Here is a 19,297-nt window from a genome sequence, read left to right as displayed (position 1 = left end):
TAACGTACAGAGAGGGACAAATGCTGTTCTGTCCTCCACCACTGCCTCTGATTTTAAAGCAAGACTTCTGGTCTACGAACCAGTAGAACTATGTGCGTTTCTATTTACAGGGGGTATGACATAACAAAACAGCGCTGAGATGAACAAGTTTTGACAGCAAAGCAAAGCATGGCAAAGCAAGCAAACATCAACATGGAAAGGAGAGAGCCAAATACTGAAGAAAAATTAACTGCTACCTGTTTGAAGTTAGGAGATGCTCTCACTCCTCCATGTGACCTCATGTGACCATTTAGAGCAGGCAAACTCTTAAACTCCTTCAAGCATATTGAACACATTAGCTTGTTCTTCGCATCAGCTCTCTCAGGAAGTGTTTCTCTGTTCTGCCCACTATTTTTATTTTCATTTTTTTTTAGCATGGAACAGAAGAAGAGACATTAGTTTGGCATGTTCCCCTTGTTGCAGAGGAAGCTTTTTAGTCAAGGAAGTCAATAAAATTTTACAGCTAGATGGTTATGAAGCCACAAATAGGCATGGGGTGAGTGCTGTGGAATATGTGGGCAATAACCTAGATAACTGCTCCCAAGATGGGGGGAAGGAAAGTTTTGAGTAGGACACACTCATCAAAACATGACCCGTGGTATGGAAAAGGCTGAGAACAGCAAGATCTATAGACAGACCTGTATTTCCCCACTCATGATAGCAGTTAGCAAGTACTTGGACACAATGCCCCTACTTATGGTAGACAACCTGCTGGAGGACACCTCAGCCCTTCAGAGGTGAGACCTTAAGAAAAACAGAAAATCCTTGTTGCCAAAAGATACAAATCCAAACCACACATCGTCCACTCTCTTGCAAAGGCAACACCTAGAGCACACTGCTCTCCTGCTTTTGCCTTTTTTTGTGGTTTTCTTTTTCTTTTTTTGAAAGACAAAGCATTTCTTTGTTGGTGGTGAGGGAGGGTGAAAAATCACACTAACTTAAATTCACAAAGCACAAAACTAAATATGTTTCTGGAAGAGCAACAACTATTACCTACCCAAAACGCATTCCCCTCCCTCTGAACTGCAGCACTCCTTTGTATTTCCCATGTTTAAATTTTTAATTTAAAGACAAATTAAAGGGGAAAAAATAAAAAATAAAAAAAATCTTTTAAAAATACCTTTGTTCTGGGGACAGTGGCTGCAGTCTGCTATCTGACAGTTGCACCTGCTATCAAAGGAGAGGGGAAAAGAGGGGAAAAAAGAGAAAATAATTTTTCAGGAAATAATAACGCATAAATTAAGGTCTTCACAGCATTATGCTTGCATTTTGCATATGATTTTACTAATATTAAAAGCCTTTGAGTTGAGAGCTTTACATGTATCTACCAAATCAGTGCCATCTGTGAGCACAACTAGTGCAAGTTTCCTCACACATACATGCTGTTTGAAGCCTTTGCTCTGACCCAGAAGTATTACTTTCGGAAACAGGGAGTTCACTAACTCCTCCTGAGCAACCGAGCCCTCAGGTGAAAAATTAGCAAACGCACTTTGTTGTAACCAAATGCCTCCTCACCAGAAACTGAGGCAGAACTTGCCAAGGCCTCTCGTGAGGGAAGCAGCAGCCCTGCAGCAGCAGTAGCTCTGTGCTGCCGCCAGCCTGGCCCAAAGCCAGCCCAGTGATGTAGACAGAATTCTGTTAGCACAGGTCCCCAAAACATCCCAGCGACACCCACTGCTCACATCCTAATCTTCTGGCTCTCCTGCAACTGTTTTGTTTCCACACCTCACTACTCTTCTGCAACACAAATCTGCCTGAGCACAGACCTAAAATTACCTACCTGAGGCCACGCAGCGCTGGGAGAGTCTTGCTGAGAACTTTTGTTGTTCAGATGAACTCCCGAGGGCGGCAAAAGTGTTCGATGAGGGACAGCATTACCTGCAGAATTAATCTCCTGCCGTGCAGGATCCTCCGCAGTCTCTGGTGGAGTGAGGCCAACATGGGAGTTCAGAGATGGTGCCCTGCCCTCACTCGGGTATTGCTTCTGCTGATCTTGCTGCTGCTGCAGCAAACTCTGCGGGTACAAGTGCCTGTACTGTTCATGGGGATCTTGGTAGCAATATTGAGGCACTGCTCCCAACTGGATAAGCTGCACAGGATGACTTGGATCCTGAGAGTACTGATGTGGTTCATGCATAGTCTTTGGATCGGGTTCCCTGTGATATGGAGGAAGTGGCAATTGCATCTGTTGCTGCTGTTGCTGTAACTGCTGCATGACAGGTTGCGTTTGGTAATACTGAGCTATTTGCATTGGACACTGCCGCTGCTGCTGCTGCCGAGTTGGCTGTTGCTGCTGGATCTCCTGTATCGCGAGCCGCTGATGTCCCTGCTGTGGCTGAGCGTAGTATTGAGTCTGCTGCAAGTGCTGCATCTGTTGTGGTAAGAGCTGCTGGGACTGCATTTGCTGAACGTGCGTCTGTCCTTGCTGAAACGCAGAATGCATCTGCATTTGCGATAAATGCTGCTGGTAATCATAGTACAACTGTTGGTGCTGCATGACTTGCATTTGTTGCTTTTGCTGTGTGCTTGCAAAATTCTGGTGCGTTTGCTGTGGCAGTGGTTGGTATCTTTGTACACTGGAAGTTACAGGCTGTTGCTCAACTGCTGGCTTCTGGGATAGCAGCTGCCTGAGTGCACTATCACCAGAATTATCCACCATTGAAGACTCGGTGTGCAAAACCTGAGCCATGTTGTTGACTTGAATTCTCAGATTTTGGTTAGCAAATACTTGTGTAAAGGAGTCCAATTTATGCAGGACCCCACTGGTAATTTTTTGTGATCGATTTTCACTGGGTTGAGAGTAAGAATATTGGTATCCATCATGGGACTCCCCTTGCCCGAGGGGGCTCCACATTGCGCTTTGATTATTCAAATTGTTCCTCACTGGGATGTGGTTTCCTGAGCCAGAATGTGTCCAGCTGGTTTGTCTAGATGTATCCATTGACCCAAGACTTTTTGAACCTACAGGCAAAGCTATACTGTCTCTTGAATCTTGGGGAAACTGGGGGGAGAGAGGGGATGCCTGGGCAGCATCCATAACAGATGTCCCATAGCTATGATTTAGAGATGGAAGGGAGTTCATTTGGTGTTGTTGGTAGTATAAGTTCTCATTGCTGTTGGCAGTATGGTTAGTTTTATACAATTGCTGGTCCCCCATTTTTGGTCACTTCTGTTCCAAACTTACAGGCACACAAACCATTGAAATCTCTATGAACCCTGAGATAGCTGAGGGGAAGGGGGGGGAGGGGGGAAGGGGAGGGGGAGGGAGGGAACGAAGCTAGAATTACTTATAATTCAGCATGTCCATGTGCATCACAAGGACTAAGATCTCCTCCAGTCTGTCAGCAATTCCAATCTCAGACTCGATGTTGCTTCACATCTTCAATAAATGGACCACAGCACAAATTCTACACAGATCAACAGGTTCAGCGTGCCAGGCACCTGCAGAGTGAGAGAAAGACAAGGTAAGTGCTGGCTCTCTGCATAAACTGTTAACTACCTCAAAGGAAACTGTAAAATCTCCTAGTTTGAAATACATAATCAGATGCAAAATTGTACCAGCTGGGCTATTCCAGAGCAGTTAGATTACTTCAGCTCATCCCATTATCCTGCCCTCATCTCTAGTGCTCTGATAAAAATCATTCTGCCAAACCAATAAAGGCTTATTCTTCAAAACTGTGTACGAACATTCAAGCAGTTTTAGCTGGCCACATATTGTTCTCTCATGAATAGTTTTAGCCAGACAGTTGACTATCAATCCAAGTCACTTTCCCAGTGCTACAGCCTTCTTGTCAGAAGCAACACACCCATTTAATAACACAAAATAAAGTACTGTGGACACCACAGCTGCCTCCACAAAGGCCTGAAAAGGCAGGTAAAAGAAAACCACAGCTTTGAACAAAGCTGATCATACTTTGATATCAGCATCTAAAAGAATATACAGAAAAGTTAACTGCAATCTGGGATTTGCACAGAGCCTTCCACAGCTTCTCACAACTTCCAGGGTATCTACCAAAGGTGTCCACTGGTGGTATGAAAATAGAGCCTCATTGAAGAATAAGACACAATACTAATGCTCATTGCTATGACAAATTAAAAAAAAAAAAAAAAATTAAAATTACAAGCACAGTTACCCAACTGCATCTGTGCATGTAGATTTGCTTGCTACATCAATGTGTAATCTAATAAATGCTAAGATCAAGCCAGTCCGTGGAAATCTTTTCTGATCACTCACATCAGGAGTGCTGAACTCCAATTTGTGTTCAGTCTCTCACCCTTCCTGGTTCACTTTGCATTATTTTAACGGACTAATTTATACTGAATGCAACCTTTTATCATTTTTACTGTATGAACTGTAATTCAAAGTAACACTTTACAGATGTCTTCACTGTTTTCAATGAATAAAACAAAATACACAGGCATATTATAGGGTTGTTTTACTGTTCAACAGAATGAAGCAATCACTGTCTACAATCACACATATGCATAGAGGAGCAGTATGCCTACACACATATAAATACATTTTAACATAAAAGTCGATTCTGAACTTTAACAAGAGCACAAAGATATTAGACCACAGCCTTAACTCTGCCTGCTTCACATCTGCCTTTCTAAATGTAATGCTTTCCACCAAAGACTCCTGCATGCTGACGTCCTTACCTTTTAAACTTAAGAGAATCCTTGATCTAGATGGATAAATGTGAAGTCACTGATGGAGAAAATTTTAACCATTGCCAGATGCATATTAACGAGGTCTGTGCTAGCAACAGCAAATAAGGATAATACATAGCTGCAGGCAGAAAAAAACCCTTTTCCGTTCTAGCATAATGTATGACAGAAAACCATAGCTCCCAATGAAGAGGGCTTTCAGTGTGTACAGTTTTTGTGTAAACCATCTGCAGCCATTAGCATGTAACATTTTCACGTGACAAATAATGGCTAAGAATAATCGCAAGTTTATTTCCCTTTTCCAGAAATATACATTGCTTCATAGTTTCTCTGAACACCCTCCCTTCCAGATTTTTATAGCTGCACAATTAAAAAAAGATAGGAGTCAACAATGAATTGTTGGGCTGCCAACAAGACTTTTCAGCTACAATCCAACTTCAAAGCCTTCCTATTAAAAATTATGAGGGAAACTAAACAAAGCCTCCACAAAACATTCAAAGGGCATAAAAATAAACACTGTGTGATATTTCACACTGAAAGGCCATCACCTTTTAGAGGAAGAGGGGGATCCTACACAGGAATATATATCTCTTCTTATGCTTGCCAAGTTAAGAAAGTTCAGCTGACATGCTCTCAACACATCTTCCTATGAAAACAGGGCACTATTGTATCTGTCAACACACCTTTTGTATAGGAGGTATGTCCCATTTCACCTATTTACAACATTTACAACGTTCCTTGGTTTTGGCCCTTCTTTTTAAAGTTTGAAGTGACAAGTATTAGTCAAAGGATGACAAAAACCAGTAATACAAACCAGTGAATAAATATCTCCAGAAGACAATTAAAAGACCACAAGAATTTCAGGAGTCAGGACAGTAAGAGCACTTATTCTTAAGGCAGCAAAACCCATTATTTCAGTATAAAAATGAATCAAGCAACCAGCCAGGCCCCTGACTCCCTATGCTTCTCACAAGCAGAAGCACCATGGTGGCAGATGGTACTGTCTGTACCAGCAGCCACAGCTAGTTTTGTGGTCACCAGAGAAAATGTCAGCCCTTGGACATGCACCAAATTCCACTTACTGCACCCTTTCACCTAGGGGTTACCTCTCATAGTTCTCAAGGTACTGGAAAAGAGTCAAGAAGGTTTTATATCCGAGACATTAGCACAAACCTCTCTTCCCCTCTCAGAAGGAAAAAAAAAAAAAAAACACAAAACCAAAAGCAATTCACAGAAATTTCATCTCCAGCAGCTCCAGCATCCCTAACACAACTCCAGTTTGGGAGTTGGGGCATACTGCTGTTAGGTAGATTACAGAGTTATCACCACAGTTACACAGAAATATTTGTAAAAATCTGAAAAGATTATAATGGAATATTATATTAAAATACCAATCAAATCACAAAAGGACTGGAAAGTTCAGTCACTGAGAATCACATTTGAAAAAGTTTGCATTGTTTTCAAGCACCCATTCCACCCTCCCCCCCCCCGCCAACGAAAAAGAAAAAGCAAAAAGAAAGATGAAAACATTCTTTCCAGAAAGCATCACTGATCTGGAGGGAGAAAAGTGCAAATGTTTAAACAGCATTGTTATTCTACCTTCAGGTAACACAGAAAAAAACCAGACAGGCACACTGATAAAAGCATGATCAGTAATAAACCAGTCCCTTAGATACCAGATTTTCTTTTAGTACTTGAACAGGTTTAAATTCAAGGGCTTGATGCTGTATATACTGAGCATTTGCTATCAGCTTTAACAAAATGCTAACAGTATACATTTCTCGTCGGATTAAAATCTAACAGAGTATTTCAGTGCTGTACACAACATCATTAAGGCTTTAGGGACACCAGAGTTAATCTCCAGCCAACTAAGAAGCCATTGGCAACGTACTGAGTGACTTCTATTTCTTCCAATGATAGAAAGAAAAGGGTGCTTTTTTCTCCTTTTTGTTTAGCAATTCTGCTTAAACACCCATCACTGCAATTTATCACAACTCTAACTACTAAATGGTTAAATCAAACTAAAAGCAGCAGGAGTTTTAAAGCAACAATGGTTCTGCAGTTCTGTGCTGCTTTTTTTTCCCAACAGTCATTTATGCTACTTAACCTATTACATTTCTGACATTACAGATATATCCCAATTATGCAATCATTACAAAGAAACATGAAAACAAATGCAAGAGGACAGAAATATTTCTGTATACTGCCTAGAAAGAGAAATACCCTACTTAAGTTTATGGATGGAATCTAGACTCTAATGGGAGTTCAATTGATTTCAACAGAGAAAAGGTTTTGCTCCAACTCTTCTCTCATCATTTCAGTGTGGTCCCCTGCAACTTGCACAGGTCCCTTCTCTACACTGAAAGCCAGGGACATGCCAAGCTGGCTGAAATGCCTTTAACACACTCCAACTGTCTATGTCTTCAAACACAAGCAACTGTAAGGCAATATAAGCAGTAGTCTCTCCTGGAAGCAAGCCGTAACTTAATTCTGGTAAACATGAAATGGAAGAATATTCCAGCATTATCAGTCTTCAATAAAGGTGATCTGATTTTCCTCCTTCATAAACTATATCACTGGAGAGTCAGAAGAACTCAGAGAGACAAGCAGTGAAATATAATGGAGATGGTAGTTCCAACATAAAAAACCCACTCCCAGCTCCATCACACACCACAGAAGCTAAAACATGCAGAATTTTTCAACGCTAGTAAACCACAGATCAAGCCACAGTCATGCTATCAAACTGTCTAAATCCACATGAATTTCAGAGCAAGATATCCACTCCAAATAAGTTGGTGCATAAAAGTTGGGGTGGGTGTGGGCTGCAAAACCAGGACTGAATGCCAGCCAGTGCCAGTTTCAGAACTGAGTTAATGGAGAGGGATGACAAAAGACTGTAGGAGAGCAGATGCTGAAGGAAGCACACTCATTAAAAAGCCATAAAGTTATTACAGCACTGATCTAAGCCGTCTCAGTAGGTTGCATAGCTGGGTATCAAAAGGGAATTGGATCCTATGGTTTTTCCAACTTATTTAAAGATTTTCAGCTGTCACTTTACACAAAAATCTACTTGCTTTTGTAGATTAGTTACTAGTCAGCCTGAAAAAAGATTACTGGATATGATGCCAGATGCAAAAAAACCCTCCACGTTCAACCAGCTTCTGCAGGTCAGAGCACTTGCAGCTACTCATAAGCAACAGTATCAGCAGATGCTCATTTGCTGGGGCACCATCCCTCCTCATGTTTCTCCCTCTAGGACAGCAACACGTCAGTTAAAGCAAGTTTAACCACCACCCTTAGCAGTCTAAACTGTTTTTTATAACACTTAACTCAAGGCATGCCTGCTTACAGAAATGTGTCATTGCTGTGTTCTCCTAACACTGCAGACACATTTCAGTCGTGCCTTACCGTCCTTCAGTCGCATAGGCTGAGACAGAGCTTTCTCAAGTGGCTGTCTTTTGCTATTAGAATATAAGCTTCTTTTTTAACTGTGGGTAAGATGAAATCCAGAAGTTCTCTGTTCCCTTCCTTCCTTTCAAACCCTCCCCCCCTTAGCTTCAATAGCAACAAACCAGGATTTATCCTATTCAATTTTTAGTGGTTTTTTTTATGAGAATGTTTGTATTGGCCTGTTTTGTTATTCAGAACTGTGAGATCTTCTGCTAAGCTATTCCTAAATCAAGACAGCTATCATTCACATCATCTTGCTCTCTGATTTCTTGTAGGACAGACACAGGAATATACAGCAGTTCCTTCCCTGATAGCCTCCATTCTGCTAACACTGATGCCACCAGCAGTCCCTGCTACATGGGCTGACTATAACCCGGTCTTTAAGCGATAGCACAGACAGGCATGATTTTCAGCTGGGCACTACCAACGTACAAGCACCACCAAGAACCCACAGAGAAGAGCAGCTTTAAAAACCAAGAGCGCCCTACCTAAGAACAGACGCACCTGCATTACTCAAACCCAGCTCTCAGGAGCAAAGCTGGCACTACCTCGACATCTTCAGATGTGACGACTGCGGTACTGCTGGATGGCTGAAAAGCACAGAATTGGGAGAGGAAGAGTGGCATATTTCAGAGACCTCTGTACTCTTACAGGCTGCTTAGATACTAGGTTTGCCTCTAACTCTTTGTGTAGCCACAGTTCAAGACCCAGCTCCAGTTTTTTTGGCACAGGAAATAAGCATGTGAAAAAAAGCAACACAGCACTGAAACAGAATGAATAATTTCTAACGCCAAGCACAGTGGATGCGTGAACTAGACAGAAGGGGAAAGAGTGGTGAGAAGATAATTCAAAGATCTACCTTTATTTTTTTTCCTAAATTATCTGTAGAAACCTTGAAGACATCTGATATAGCAATAAAGAGAGACAGAGACTGAAAACAAGGGTGAAAAGGTATCAGGATCATGGCTATTTTGGTTAGAACAGACACCAACATAGCAATATGGATTTCAAGGACCAACAATAATTTTATACAGAATATTTTATTACTCAAGGACAAATGCTTATAGGGCCGAAAACATTTTCATCCCAATCCTGGATACAACTGCTTGTATGTTTTCTACTCCACTTCAATTTTGGCTTTCTTTGAATGGCAGAGATCTCAAATCTGAGCCCATGTCCGCATACAAACAAACCCCAAGGCTGGCATTACTCAGCAAAATCACAACAAAAACCCCACTTCAGTATATGAGAACATAAGCAAATCAAATCATTGCAAAAGTGAAAAGAGGATGGGAAGGAAGCAAAATATTTAGTACGCTGATTTTATAGCAAGCATAGTAAGAAAGCTATACACTCTTAAAACAGACGGGGAAAAACAGATTAGCTGCTTTTTAATATTAATGCCAGTAATTCTTCAACAGTTGCACAAATCCTTCAAAAATTATCATTCCTTTTGCAGCTGAGCTCCTTCTGCAGTGCAGTTGGAAAGGCTGCTGAGTCTCATGTGGCTGCTCATTTAAACTGTTCCCATTTCCACTCTTAAGAGAGACTAGAATGTCCTAATTCAGTTTAATAAGGAACACATTGGACTTGGGGGAGGGGAGAGCAATGATGGCATTGGGAGGGAAATCAAGCAATTTCTCTACTTCAATGAAGTTTTAAAAAAATGGCAACAAAAAAACCAACAGCAAAACCAACAGTTGATCATCTCAGGAAAGTCTCTAGAAAAGGGGGGAGGAGAAAGGAAGGCAAACAAGCAGAAACATTTTCCTCTTCTTTTGATCTAAGTTATAAGTAGAAAACGCATTCTGAGGCACTGGTAATTTAATGAAAACTTTTTTCCCCAAAACTAATAAAATTCTGTGTATTCAAGAAGAGGAGGCTGATTTTTAAATAAAGCCATTAACTCAATTTAGTTTAAGGGAGATACAGTTCCATGAGTCCCTAAGAAATGAAGAAGGTTGCTTCAGCAAATCTAATTATCTTTGCTGTCAGTGAATTGGTGTTACAGTTTCGAGGTACTTTGAAGGGTTCAGAGAACTGCAACTGAAGCAGGTATCACATTACTTCACAGAAACGGCAAATGTAAAATGATGTGATCTCCTCACAATACTCATTTAAAATAAAAATAAAACGCAAACCTTGACAAAGGCCAGAAGGGCACTTGAATTGCCTATTCCACGACTAAGTGTGCAGAAGACAGCATTAAAGGGGCTGATCACCTGTGATAAACACAATGATTTTTAAAATATTCACCAGTACATTACTGCATATTTGATCAAGGCTGAAGTTGTCTGTGAAACCTGATTTGAAATCTCTTCAGTCAATCTGAGTTTACTGACTGCTTAGATAAAATAAATTGTAGTACCTTCTGCTGAGTCCTACATCAAGGGCAATACTCTCAAATGCTTCCTGGAAAATAAACACGTCCTATTATCAAAATTGCCCTCAATTTCATATTTTTGTTTACTTCTATTACTGAACTGAGTGACTTGTTTTTACCCAGAAAGATCCTAGTTCTGCAGGTATGACAAGACCACAGCATGAAGATATTAGGACAGAGAGGTTAGACTTTGTCCCTTTATCATATGTGACCACGTTACCACCTCTGGTCACTGCTGTTGATTTGGGGGAGGAGAGGAAATCTTTATGACTTTCCACTCAAACATCAATCTATCAGCTATTGTTGTGACTACAGCCGTGACAAGCATATAATTTTAGTATAAGGTGAGCATCCGTATAATGCACTTAACCAGTTTCTTCCTGACCTCTACAGTGTTTACGCTCTGAAGCTTGTAATGTGATTGCCTTTTTCTGTAACTGTAAATGCTGTGAAACAGTCAGAGAACATATGCTAGGATTTGCAAAAACAGGCAAGAAGGAAATATCCTGAGACAGATAAACAATTAAAAAAAACAGGCAAAAGTAGTAGTATGTGGAAAATAGCATATGGCTAGGCTTTCAGTAGGGAAGGAACAGCTATTTTGAGCCCAATGTCTCCCCCAAAGCAGGCAGTTTTCAAAAATGCAGCTGCAGAAGCCTCTGAAAAGTCAATCCCTCTAAAATACATCATGTTGGTACCTAGCAATGGAGCCAAGTAAAATCCAATGGCTATGCAGAACTGACCACCATAGATACTTTTCTTTTTTCTTTTTTTTTTTTTTTTTTTAATTAAGGTAATACTGTGGTACATAAAATGTTTTACAAGACACAAAGCCAACACACAACTAGTCATATTTGAGAAGTCCATTAATAAAGCCACAAAGACTCAGAAGCCCAAATTTTGGAAAAAAAATCAAAAAGCACCGAGCCTCATTAAACAAGACAGCCTTATAGAAAATGGACATATGATGGTGCAACATTACCTGAATTTTGAGGATTTGTGAGACTCCTGTATCTTGCTGTGCTGTCTTTGTCGTAACATTTCATGCTGCTTTCATTCTGTGGTCTCAAAGTGACGTATCTAAACATAAAGCAAGAGAATGGAAATCAGTTTTTCCTCCAGCTGTGATTGTCTTCTATCACCAGCTTGCCCCAAACCATGAGCAGACCCGCAAGAATGAGTTTCTTATCGTAACACAACCAAATACTCACTTCTATTCAATATAGTATCTCTATGCTACTCTGTTCTTCAAGTCACTATTGCAGAGGACATCTATCAGCACTGTTAACTCCCTTAAAGAACAACCAAGAACCTCTTTCCATATCAATAGCAAAAGACTGCTTCACTGTCAAATCTCTGGGATTGATACCATGGTCCTTCAAATTACAGACTGAAATACAAGTAAATTCATCTTTTCTTCTTATTCAGCTTGGCACCTGCTGCAAAATAAGGAATGGGTTATGTTGATGTAATAAGTAAAACTAGATTGTGCCTCTACTGCAAAGACTGTGAAGATTTCACAGCATCTTACGTTGCTTTGACAGAACCCAAAGACAGGCTGGGTGCTCTCACAGAGAGATTTGCTGGGCCAGAGCTTGCAACCTACATGACAAGCATCACGCAAACAAGAGAAGGTATAGCAATCAGGAAGGGAGGGATTAATGAAAGTCAAAGATGCAGGAGATACAATCAGGTTGTCACCCAGTGCAGAAGAGTTATCTAGACAAGGCATCTTAAATTATTTAAATGAAAACAACACATTTGTTTTTGTAGATGCTGCTGCCAAGACAGCTTTTAGGAAAGGCCCTCAACACATGAGGGTGTTAAGAGAGCTTTCTGAGGTTTTTGTAAGGCCACTCTCCATGATCTTTGAGAAGCTGTGGAGATCAGGCCATGTCCCAGAAGAGTGGAGGGAGGCTAAAGCCACCCCCATCTACAAGAAGGGCTTAAAGGAGGATCCAGGAAGTTATAGGCCCATCAGTCTTACTTCAGCCCCTGGGAAAGTCTGTCCCCATGGGACAAATCCTCCTGGAGGCTATCACAAGTCAAATGAAGCACATGATTGGGAAAAACCAGCATGGATTCACCAAGGGCAAATCGTGCTTGACAAACCTGATCGCCTTCTATGACAAAGTGACCTGCTCGGTTGATGTGGGATGAGCGGTAGACATTGTCTATCTGGATTTCTCCAAGGCTCTGACATGGTTCTTCATGGCCTCCTACCATGCCCCCCCCCCCATGGCCTTCCAGAGAAAACTAATGCATTACGGTCTGGACAAGCGATCTGTCCAGTGGGTGGGGAACTGGCTGACAGGCCTCACCCAGGGGGTGGTGGGAAACTGCTCCTTTTCAAACTGGCAACCTGTCACAAGTGGGTTCCCCTGGGGATTGATGCTGGGGTCAATGCTGTTTATTGAGTGATCTGGATGATGGGACCAAGTGTACCCCGATGAAGTTTGCCAATGATACCAAACTGAGTGGAGAAGTGGACACTTAAGAAGAGAGCCACCCTGCAGGAAGACCTGGACGGGCTGGGAGAGTGGGCTAACAAGAACCTCATGAAGTTCAAGAAGGACAAGTTTAATGTCTTGCACCTGGGAAAACATAATCCAGGAGCACAGGACAGGCTGGGATGTACCCAGCTAGGGAGCAGCTCTGTGGGAAGGGACCTGGGGGTCCTGGTGGAGGAGTGAGTGTGTGCTGCAGCAGCAACAAAAGCCAACAGGATGCTGGGCTGCACCAGCAAGGGCATCACCAGCAGAGTCATATTCCCACCTGGAATACTGTGTTCAGTTTTGGTCCCACCAAAAAAGATGTGTACAGGCTGGAGAGGGTCCAGAGGAGGGTCACAAAGATGATCAAAGGATGATCAAAGGACTGGGAAGTCTGCTATGTGAGGAAAAGCTGGGAGAATTGGGTTTGTTCAGCCTTTGGAAAAGAAGGCTTAGGGGAGACTTTATCACCATGTTGCAGTATTTAAAGGGTGGCTACAGAGAAGATGGAGGCTCCCTTGTTACAAGGAGTCACATGGAAAAGACAAGGGATAATGGGTACAAGTTACACCTGGGGAGATTCTAATTGGACATAAGGGGAAAATTTTTCATAATGAGAACAATCAGCCATTGGAATAATCTCCTCAGGGAAGTGGTGGATTCCCCAACACTGGACACTTAAAATTCAGCTGGACAGGATGCAGGGCCACCTTGTCTAGACCGTGCTTTTGCCAAGAAAGGTTGGACCAGATGATCCTTGAGGTCCCTTCCAACCTGCTATTCTAAGATTCTATGAAACAAGCCTGGAAGCTTAAGGTGCAATTCACAGCTCACTGATGTCAATGGGAAACTCTTATATGCATTGAGCCCTGCAAGGTTTTGGGAAGTTATTCTGACAAGAAACTGTATAAATGACTGCTTGTGGGAGAAGGGCATGGATAACCTCAGTGACCTCGATCAGCATTTTCCTCCTCTCACCTTCACGCTGAATTCACTTTTTAAAATTATTCTTTAAAGAAGTCTCTGATAATAGGTCCCAAGCATTGTGACTCTACTACATACAGCAAGAAGCCATCCCCGAAGTCCAGCATTTCCTTGCACAGAACAAGCCCACCAGCAAGCTGTGGAAGGCAAACCCATGCAGCCCTGCCCAATGCCAGCCTCTGCTTCCCCCTTCACATTCCCCCAAGCCCACAGGAAACAGACAGGTCCACAGCACAATCCAGACACAAACCCACTCCAAAACACATGCCACAGGAGACAGCAGAGCTCCTCACAAAGCCTGACCTGCCCAAAATGTCTATCTTTGACAGAACACCTCAGCTGATGGTGAATGTTGGTAGCATCACACAGGGACACATGGATTTTCTTGCATCCAAGTGAGTTTTTGCTTACAACATTATTGCTTTGAGTCCCAGTAACTAAAACCTGTGCATGCATGTCTTGCTACAAATGTGAACTGAAACGCTACAAACATCTCAAAAGCAAACCATTTGTTCACCTGATTGTATCCTATCTGCTGACAGCTTTTCTTAGCAAATCATGAAATTTGCCTCTTCCTTGAAATAAGACAGGTTTTAATAAAGCATCAAGTACATGTGGGTTTATCTAACCTTATACATGTTATCTATACATATATTTAACACCTTTAGGTCTGTAACTGGCATACTGCATCTTCTAGATGACTGACATGTGAATACCATCACTTTGTGTTTGTAACAGGAAATACTTAGACACAGGGAAAACTTGAGGTTAACATCAGTGGAGCCAAAAAAGAAAACGGTTTTTTGTTTAGTTTTTCTTTTTTTTCTTCCCAGTTTAACACAGCTGTTTAGAACCTACCAAGATGTTTAAATTTAATTTTAAAAAATAACTGCTATATCATGAGCAGGAACTAAAGTCACAGTATATAGTTTTGCTTTCTTTTCCATTTAGCCTTCTGCTCTGGAACAATGAATGCTAGTATTAAACTTAAAAATGCTGAAGTATCCTGCAGACAAACCAACACTGGCAGCTTCCTACAGAGGCCAGGCTGATGGACACTGGGAAAAGCAACAACGGGAATGCCCAGGAAAATGCTTTTCCTGTTTTTCTCATTTGTTTCAGCTGCTTTCCCCACTATATCACCTTCATCATCAGAGCTACAACCCCACCGATATGCACAGAACTGCAATACCACCCACTATTATCTCATATGTGATATGATAGTTAAAGAATAAAACTTTGGGCATTTTGGAGCCAGAGGTCGTGAGCTGATGGCTAATAAATACCGAAAACAGTCCCAGTGTAATTAACGCAGGACCAAACTACAAAAGTACATAAAATTCACAAATGAGGTTTTAATTCCTTTCATTAAATTTTAATCAACATCTCATTTTTTGAGGTTTAGATTAAAAAGCAATCTACCTTTATATTCCTTCTTCAGTTTCGCTCCCCGCCCAGCCCCTAGATATTGTATATATAACTGAAGCACAGTAAGGAGACGCTGAGAAGCGAAGCCTACAGCAACATTTACAAATTAAGAGCTAAATCAGAGATCAGCTATCTCATACACACAATATAAATTTTTGTTCTCCTCTCCATTAGGATTGATGACACTGCTGGAAAATAAGGAGCACATAATACCTTTTATGGGAACGTAAAGCACAGACAAATTAGCAGAGAGAGAATGTAGCTAAATCAATTTCTCATCTCAAGATAGTAATGGAGGCAATTTCTTGAACTTTACTATGCTTGTAACGTATTGATCAGCAAAGCTTCACACAAAGTTAAACTAGGTGTTTTTCCAGAGATAAAATGGAGGATGGCAGTAAAACTCTAGGCAACACACCAAAGAACGAGAATTTTCTCCAGCCACGTTACAGTTCAGAAACTCAAAGCTTTCACATAACTGCAAGTAATGCAATACATGAGAGAAGATTTCTAGATGAAGGCTGAATTAGTCCTGCAGGACCCTTCACAAGGCAGATTTAAGGAGATGCAAGAAGACACAGTGCTGCTCTAGGAGCAGTGGCACAAACACCAGGACCAGTTATGTTACCTGTGCTATGAGGCTATGGCAGCAGCTTGGGGGCAGCATTTTTGTTGACACACTTCAGCTCCCCTTGGCTGCCGATCACCATAAAGAGCTATTTTCCAGAGGTCTTTCAGCCTCCACTGTGACTACACTGCGTTCCAAGATGCTGATCCTCTTCCCAAACTTCTGCTACTGCTCTGATTCCTAACAGCAGGTTATGACGAGGAGAACCTTATTCTGGCCAATGAAGATAACCCACTCAACCACCATGAAGAGCAGTGACGCCAAAGATGGCCACACACATGCTCCATGGCCTGGTCAAGCGTGCCTGGCACAGGCCACATGCTTCCAAGGACAACGCTACAGCTGCAAGGCAGATTTTAGATATTAAAAGAACGAGACAGATCAAAGATGAGGATACACATATCCTCTATTGAAGTAAAGTGAAATATTGGACATATACCCTTCTAGAATAGCTATATTCGCTTTAACAGGATGGACTTTTCTATCATTTGACATTAAGAATTTAACTGAAGTGTTAAAATTGGGAACTCAGACTTCCTATAGATCATCATCAGAGCATCTAAAATGGGATTCTGAGAGAATATTTAAAAAAAAAAAAAAAGGTAATTTGGAATTTCTCTTCCCCTACCCAGTGGCCAGCTGTCTACCTAACCATCCAGCTGATAACCTTCCCATGAAATTAATAAACCTAATACACTTTAAAACAATGAAACACAAGAGTTTTCTCCACTCTATTTGTCATTGTTTCTATACAACAAGGATGACTGAGAGCATCCTGTTACCTAAACTGGTTGGTCATGACTAAACAGTATTTAATTATTTCTGGAGCAGAAAAGAGGAAAGTAAGCCACCTTAAAGTAAGAAACTTAAGAACAACAACAGAGTACATGTATTAAACAAGCAATACCAACAAAGACTGTAATATCAACTGGTAAAACCAGCAACAAAAAAGCTGACAGTACCAGAACTATCATCATCGATCACGTACCATTATTTTGGTTCACTTAACTACATCAGAGCAGAGTCTTTTCCTACATGCTGGAAGTCCTCTGAACCATTAAATTCACGATTGTGTTGCCATTCTGAGGTCCATGTTCAGCTTTCTGGTTGCACCTTCCTAGAAAAACTCTAGGGATTCAAATGCTCTGCTAAGGACAGGATTATTTATGCATGCAAAATGATTTTTATATGCTCATTTCTACATCTTTGAAATTCTTCGGGAATATTGTATAACATTTATTTCCAGACAAAATCTCTTAGACAAATGGAGCATCTTACAGATGAGATGCTATGGCACAGACAGATTATGAATTCCAATATATATTAGTTTTTCACATGTAAGGTCCAACTGTTCAGATAACAGATGCTGTACAATGCTAATTATGTTTAAAGCAGTTTTGACTTGAGCTACTGGTCAGATGCCTACCATTCACACAGAGCAAACATGTGCTCACACTAGAAGAGACCACCACAGGTGTAACCAGTGACTACCCAGGAGATGCCTGCCTTGAGTGACTACATCAAGCAGCTGCTCTGTGGCACTGGCAAGAATATAATCTAGTTCCCTCAGGCAGAGCTCAGCTTGTCCCATCCAGGAGAAAATACACTCTCATAATTCTTTCCATCTTTCATTACATAACTTCAAACAATCACAGCAAATGAATTGGGGATCCAACACAGCCTCCCTCTACAGGAGTTTAATTTATCTTCACAGCAAATCCATCACATGCACCAAGCTAAACAGGAGGGGAAAAATGCAGTTTACAGTTTTCTCATTAAATGTATTTATGTAAAACAAGGCTAAAATGAAGTTATAAAAGCATATTTTCATTCTGGCATTTAATCTGAAAGAGATTGGCTTAATATCTCATCTATGTGGTGTCATTTAAAAAGATACTCCATTACATGGTATTGTCTAAGAGTTGGAATGGTTCTTCTATCAGTCCAATACAGCCTCTACACAGACCAGTCAAGCTGAATAAAGTGAAATTACGGCAGTGACCAGCTGTCACCCACTGGGGGAAGGCATGATAGCAGGATGCTCATCCTAGTTGGAGGGGTATTTGCCAACAGCAGAATCTCTGACAATCCTGTCTCCATCCCCACTTTGTAAGCCAGTGTGTTTGGGTAAAAGAGGTTTGCCTGACCATTCCTACAACTTCAGTGCTTGTCTGCTTCTTCCCTGAGTCTTCTTTCCCTAAGCCAGTCCCATCTCCAGAACTAACTCCTTTTCCAAGAAGCATTTTCTTCTCCTCTGTCATGCCAGGCATCACTCCTCTAGTACCTAGGCCAGTCTCCTCTCCTTTGCCTCTACTCAGCTCTCTTCCCTCAGGTCCACAACCTATGTACTTCCTGCCACTATTTCTTGTCCTCTCCTTATTGAAGTCGAATAGTATCCTGGCTGGCAGTACAAACGTGACAGCCCCAGAGCTGCCAGAAAAGCCACCGTCATCCCCTTCACAGCTCTCACACACCTATTTCATCTTCATCTCCTGCAAAGGACACTGCACACTCACTCCCCATCTCCTTCATGACATTCATCATTTTTGCAGATCGCTTCCATGTCAAGTACTTTCCAGACCAAGGACTCCTGGTAGCTCTTTGTCACCCCATGCTTTGGATTTTTCTTCTTTACAACAATTTGTGGACTGGGGGAGGTGAGATGGAAGACAGGGAGGACCAGAGCTGCACACAGTATTGAAGACAGGGAAGCACCACACATTTACACAGGGGCACATGTATGCTTTCTGTTTTGTTTTCTGTTCCTTCACTAATGAGTACTGACACTTGTTTTACCGATCACTACGTTGTCATTTTTACAGGACGACCACAGAGTCTCCTTCCAGAGCAGTAACACTGGTGCAGCACTCATCAGGGCACACTGTGACCCCCCCTCCTCCTCCCGCACACATTACTTTCGTTTATCTAAAGGCAATTTCCTCTGGCATTTTATCATCCAATCATTCAGTACAAGGAGTTCTCCTGCAACACATTTCAGCTAGCCCTTCTTTTCGTTATTCTTAATACCCTAAGCCTACACTCTTGCAAAATTTCAGTTCTTTAAACTATGAGGTGACTGAAACTGTTCAAACAAAATAATCGCCAAAAATGACGTCAATAAACAACCCTGCTTCCTTGAAAAACCCTCAAACTATTCTTTCCCTTCACAAAATTAGTGGAAAACAGCCGTTCTCCTAAATGAAATTCTCCAATTACTCAAAAAAA

At 41.5% G+C, this 19,297-nt stretch overlaps 1 protein-coding gene across 3 annotated transcripts in view; it reads right to left on the bottom strand.

Annotated features, from left to right (window-relative positions):
* The window catches only part of TRERF1 (transcriptional regulating factor 1), a 101,393-nt gene that overhangs the window by 17,058 nt on the left and 65,038 nt on the right, over positions 1–19,297 (bottom strand). For 2 of the 3 annotated variants that reach the window (XM_074897137.1, XM_074897138.1), the window contains exons 3-6: positions 11,523–11,620; positions 1,820–3,480; positions 1,160–1,209; positions 237–387 (exon numbers count right to left, since the gene is read on the bottom strand). In XM_074897137.1, coding sequence (XP_074753238.1) covers positions 237–387; positions 1,160–1,209; positions 1,820–3,196 — 1,578 coding nt within the window. In that variant the 5' untranslated portion in view covers positions 3,197–3,480; positions 11,523–11,620. The remainder of the gene's footprint in view (positions 1–236; positions 388–1,159; positions 1,210–1,819; positions 3,481–11,522; positions 11,621–19,297) is intronic. The other variant, XM_074897139.1, reaches the window with a different exon arrangement.

The sequence above is a fragment of the Athene noctua genome, chromosome 1, assembly GCF_965140245.1.
Source record: "Athene noctua chromosome 1, bAthNoc1.hap1.1, whole genome shotgun sequence".
Taxonomy (NCBI): domain Eukaryota; kingdom Metazoa; phylum Chordata; class Aves; order Strigiformes; family Strigidae; genus Athene; species Athene noctua.
This window is presented reverse-complemented; position numbering and strand designations above follow the sequence as displayed.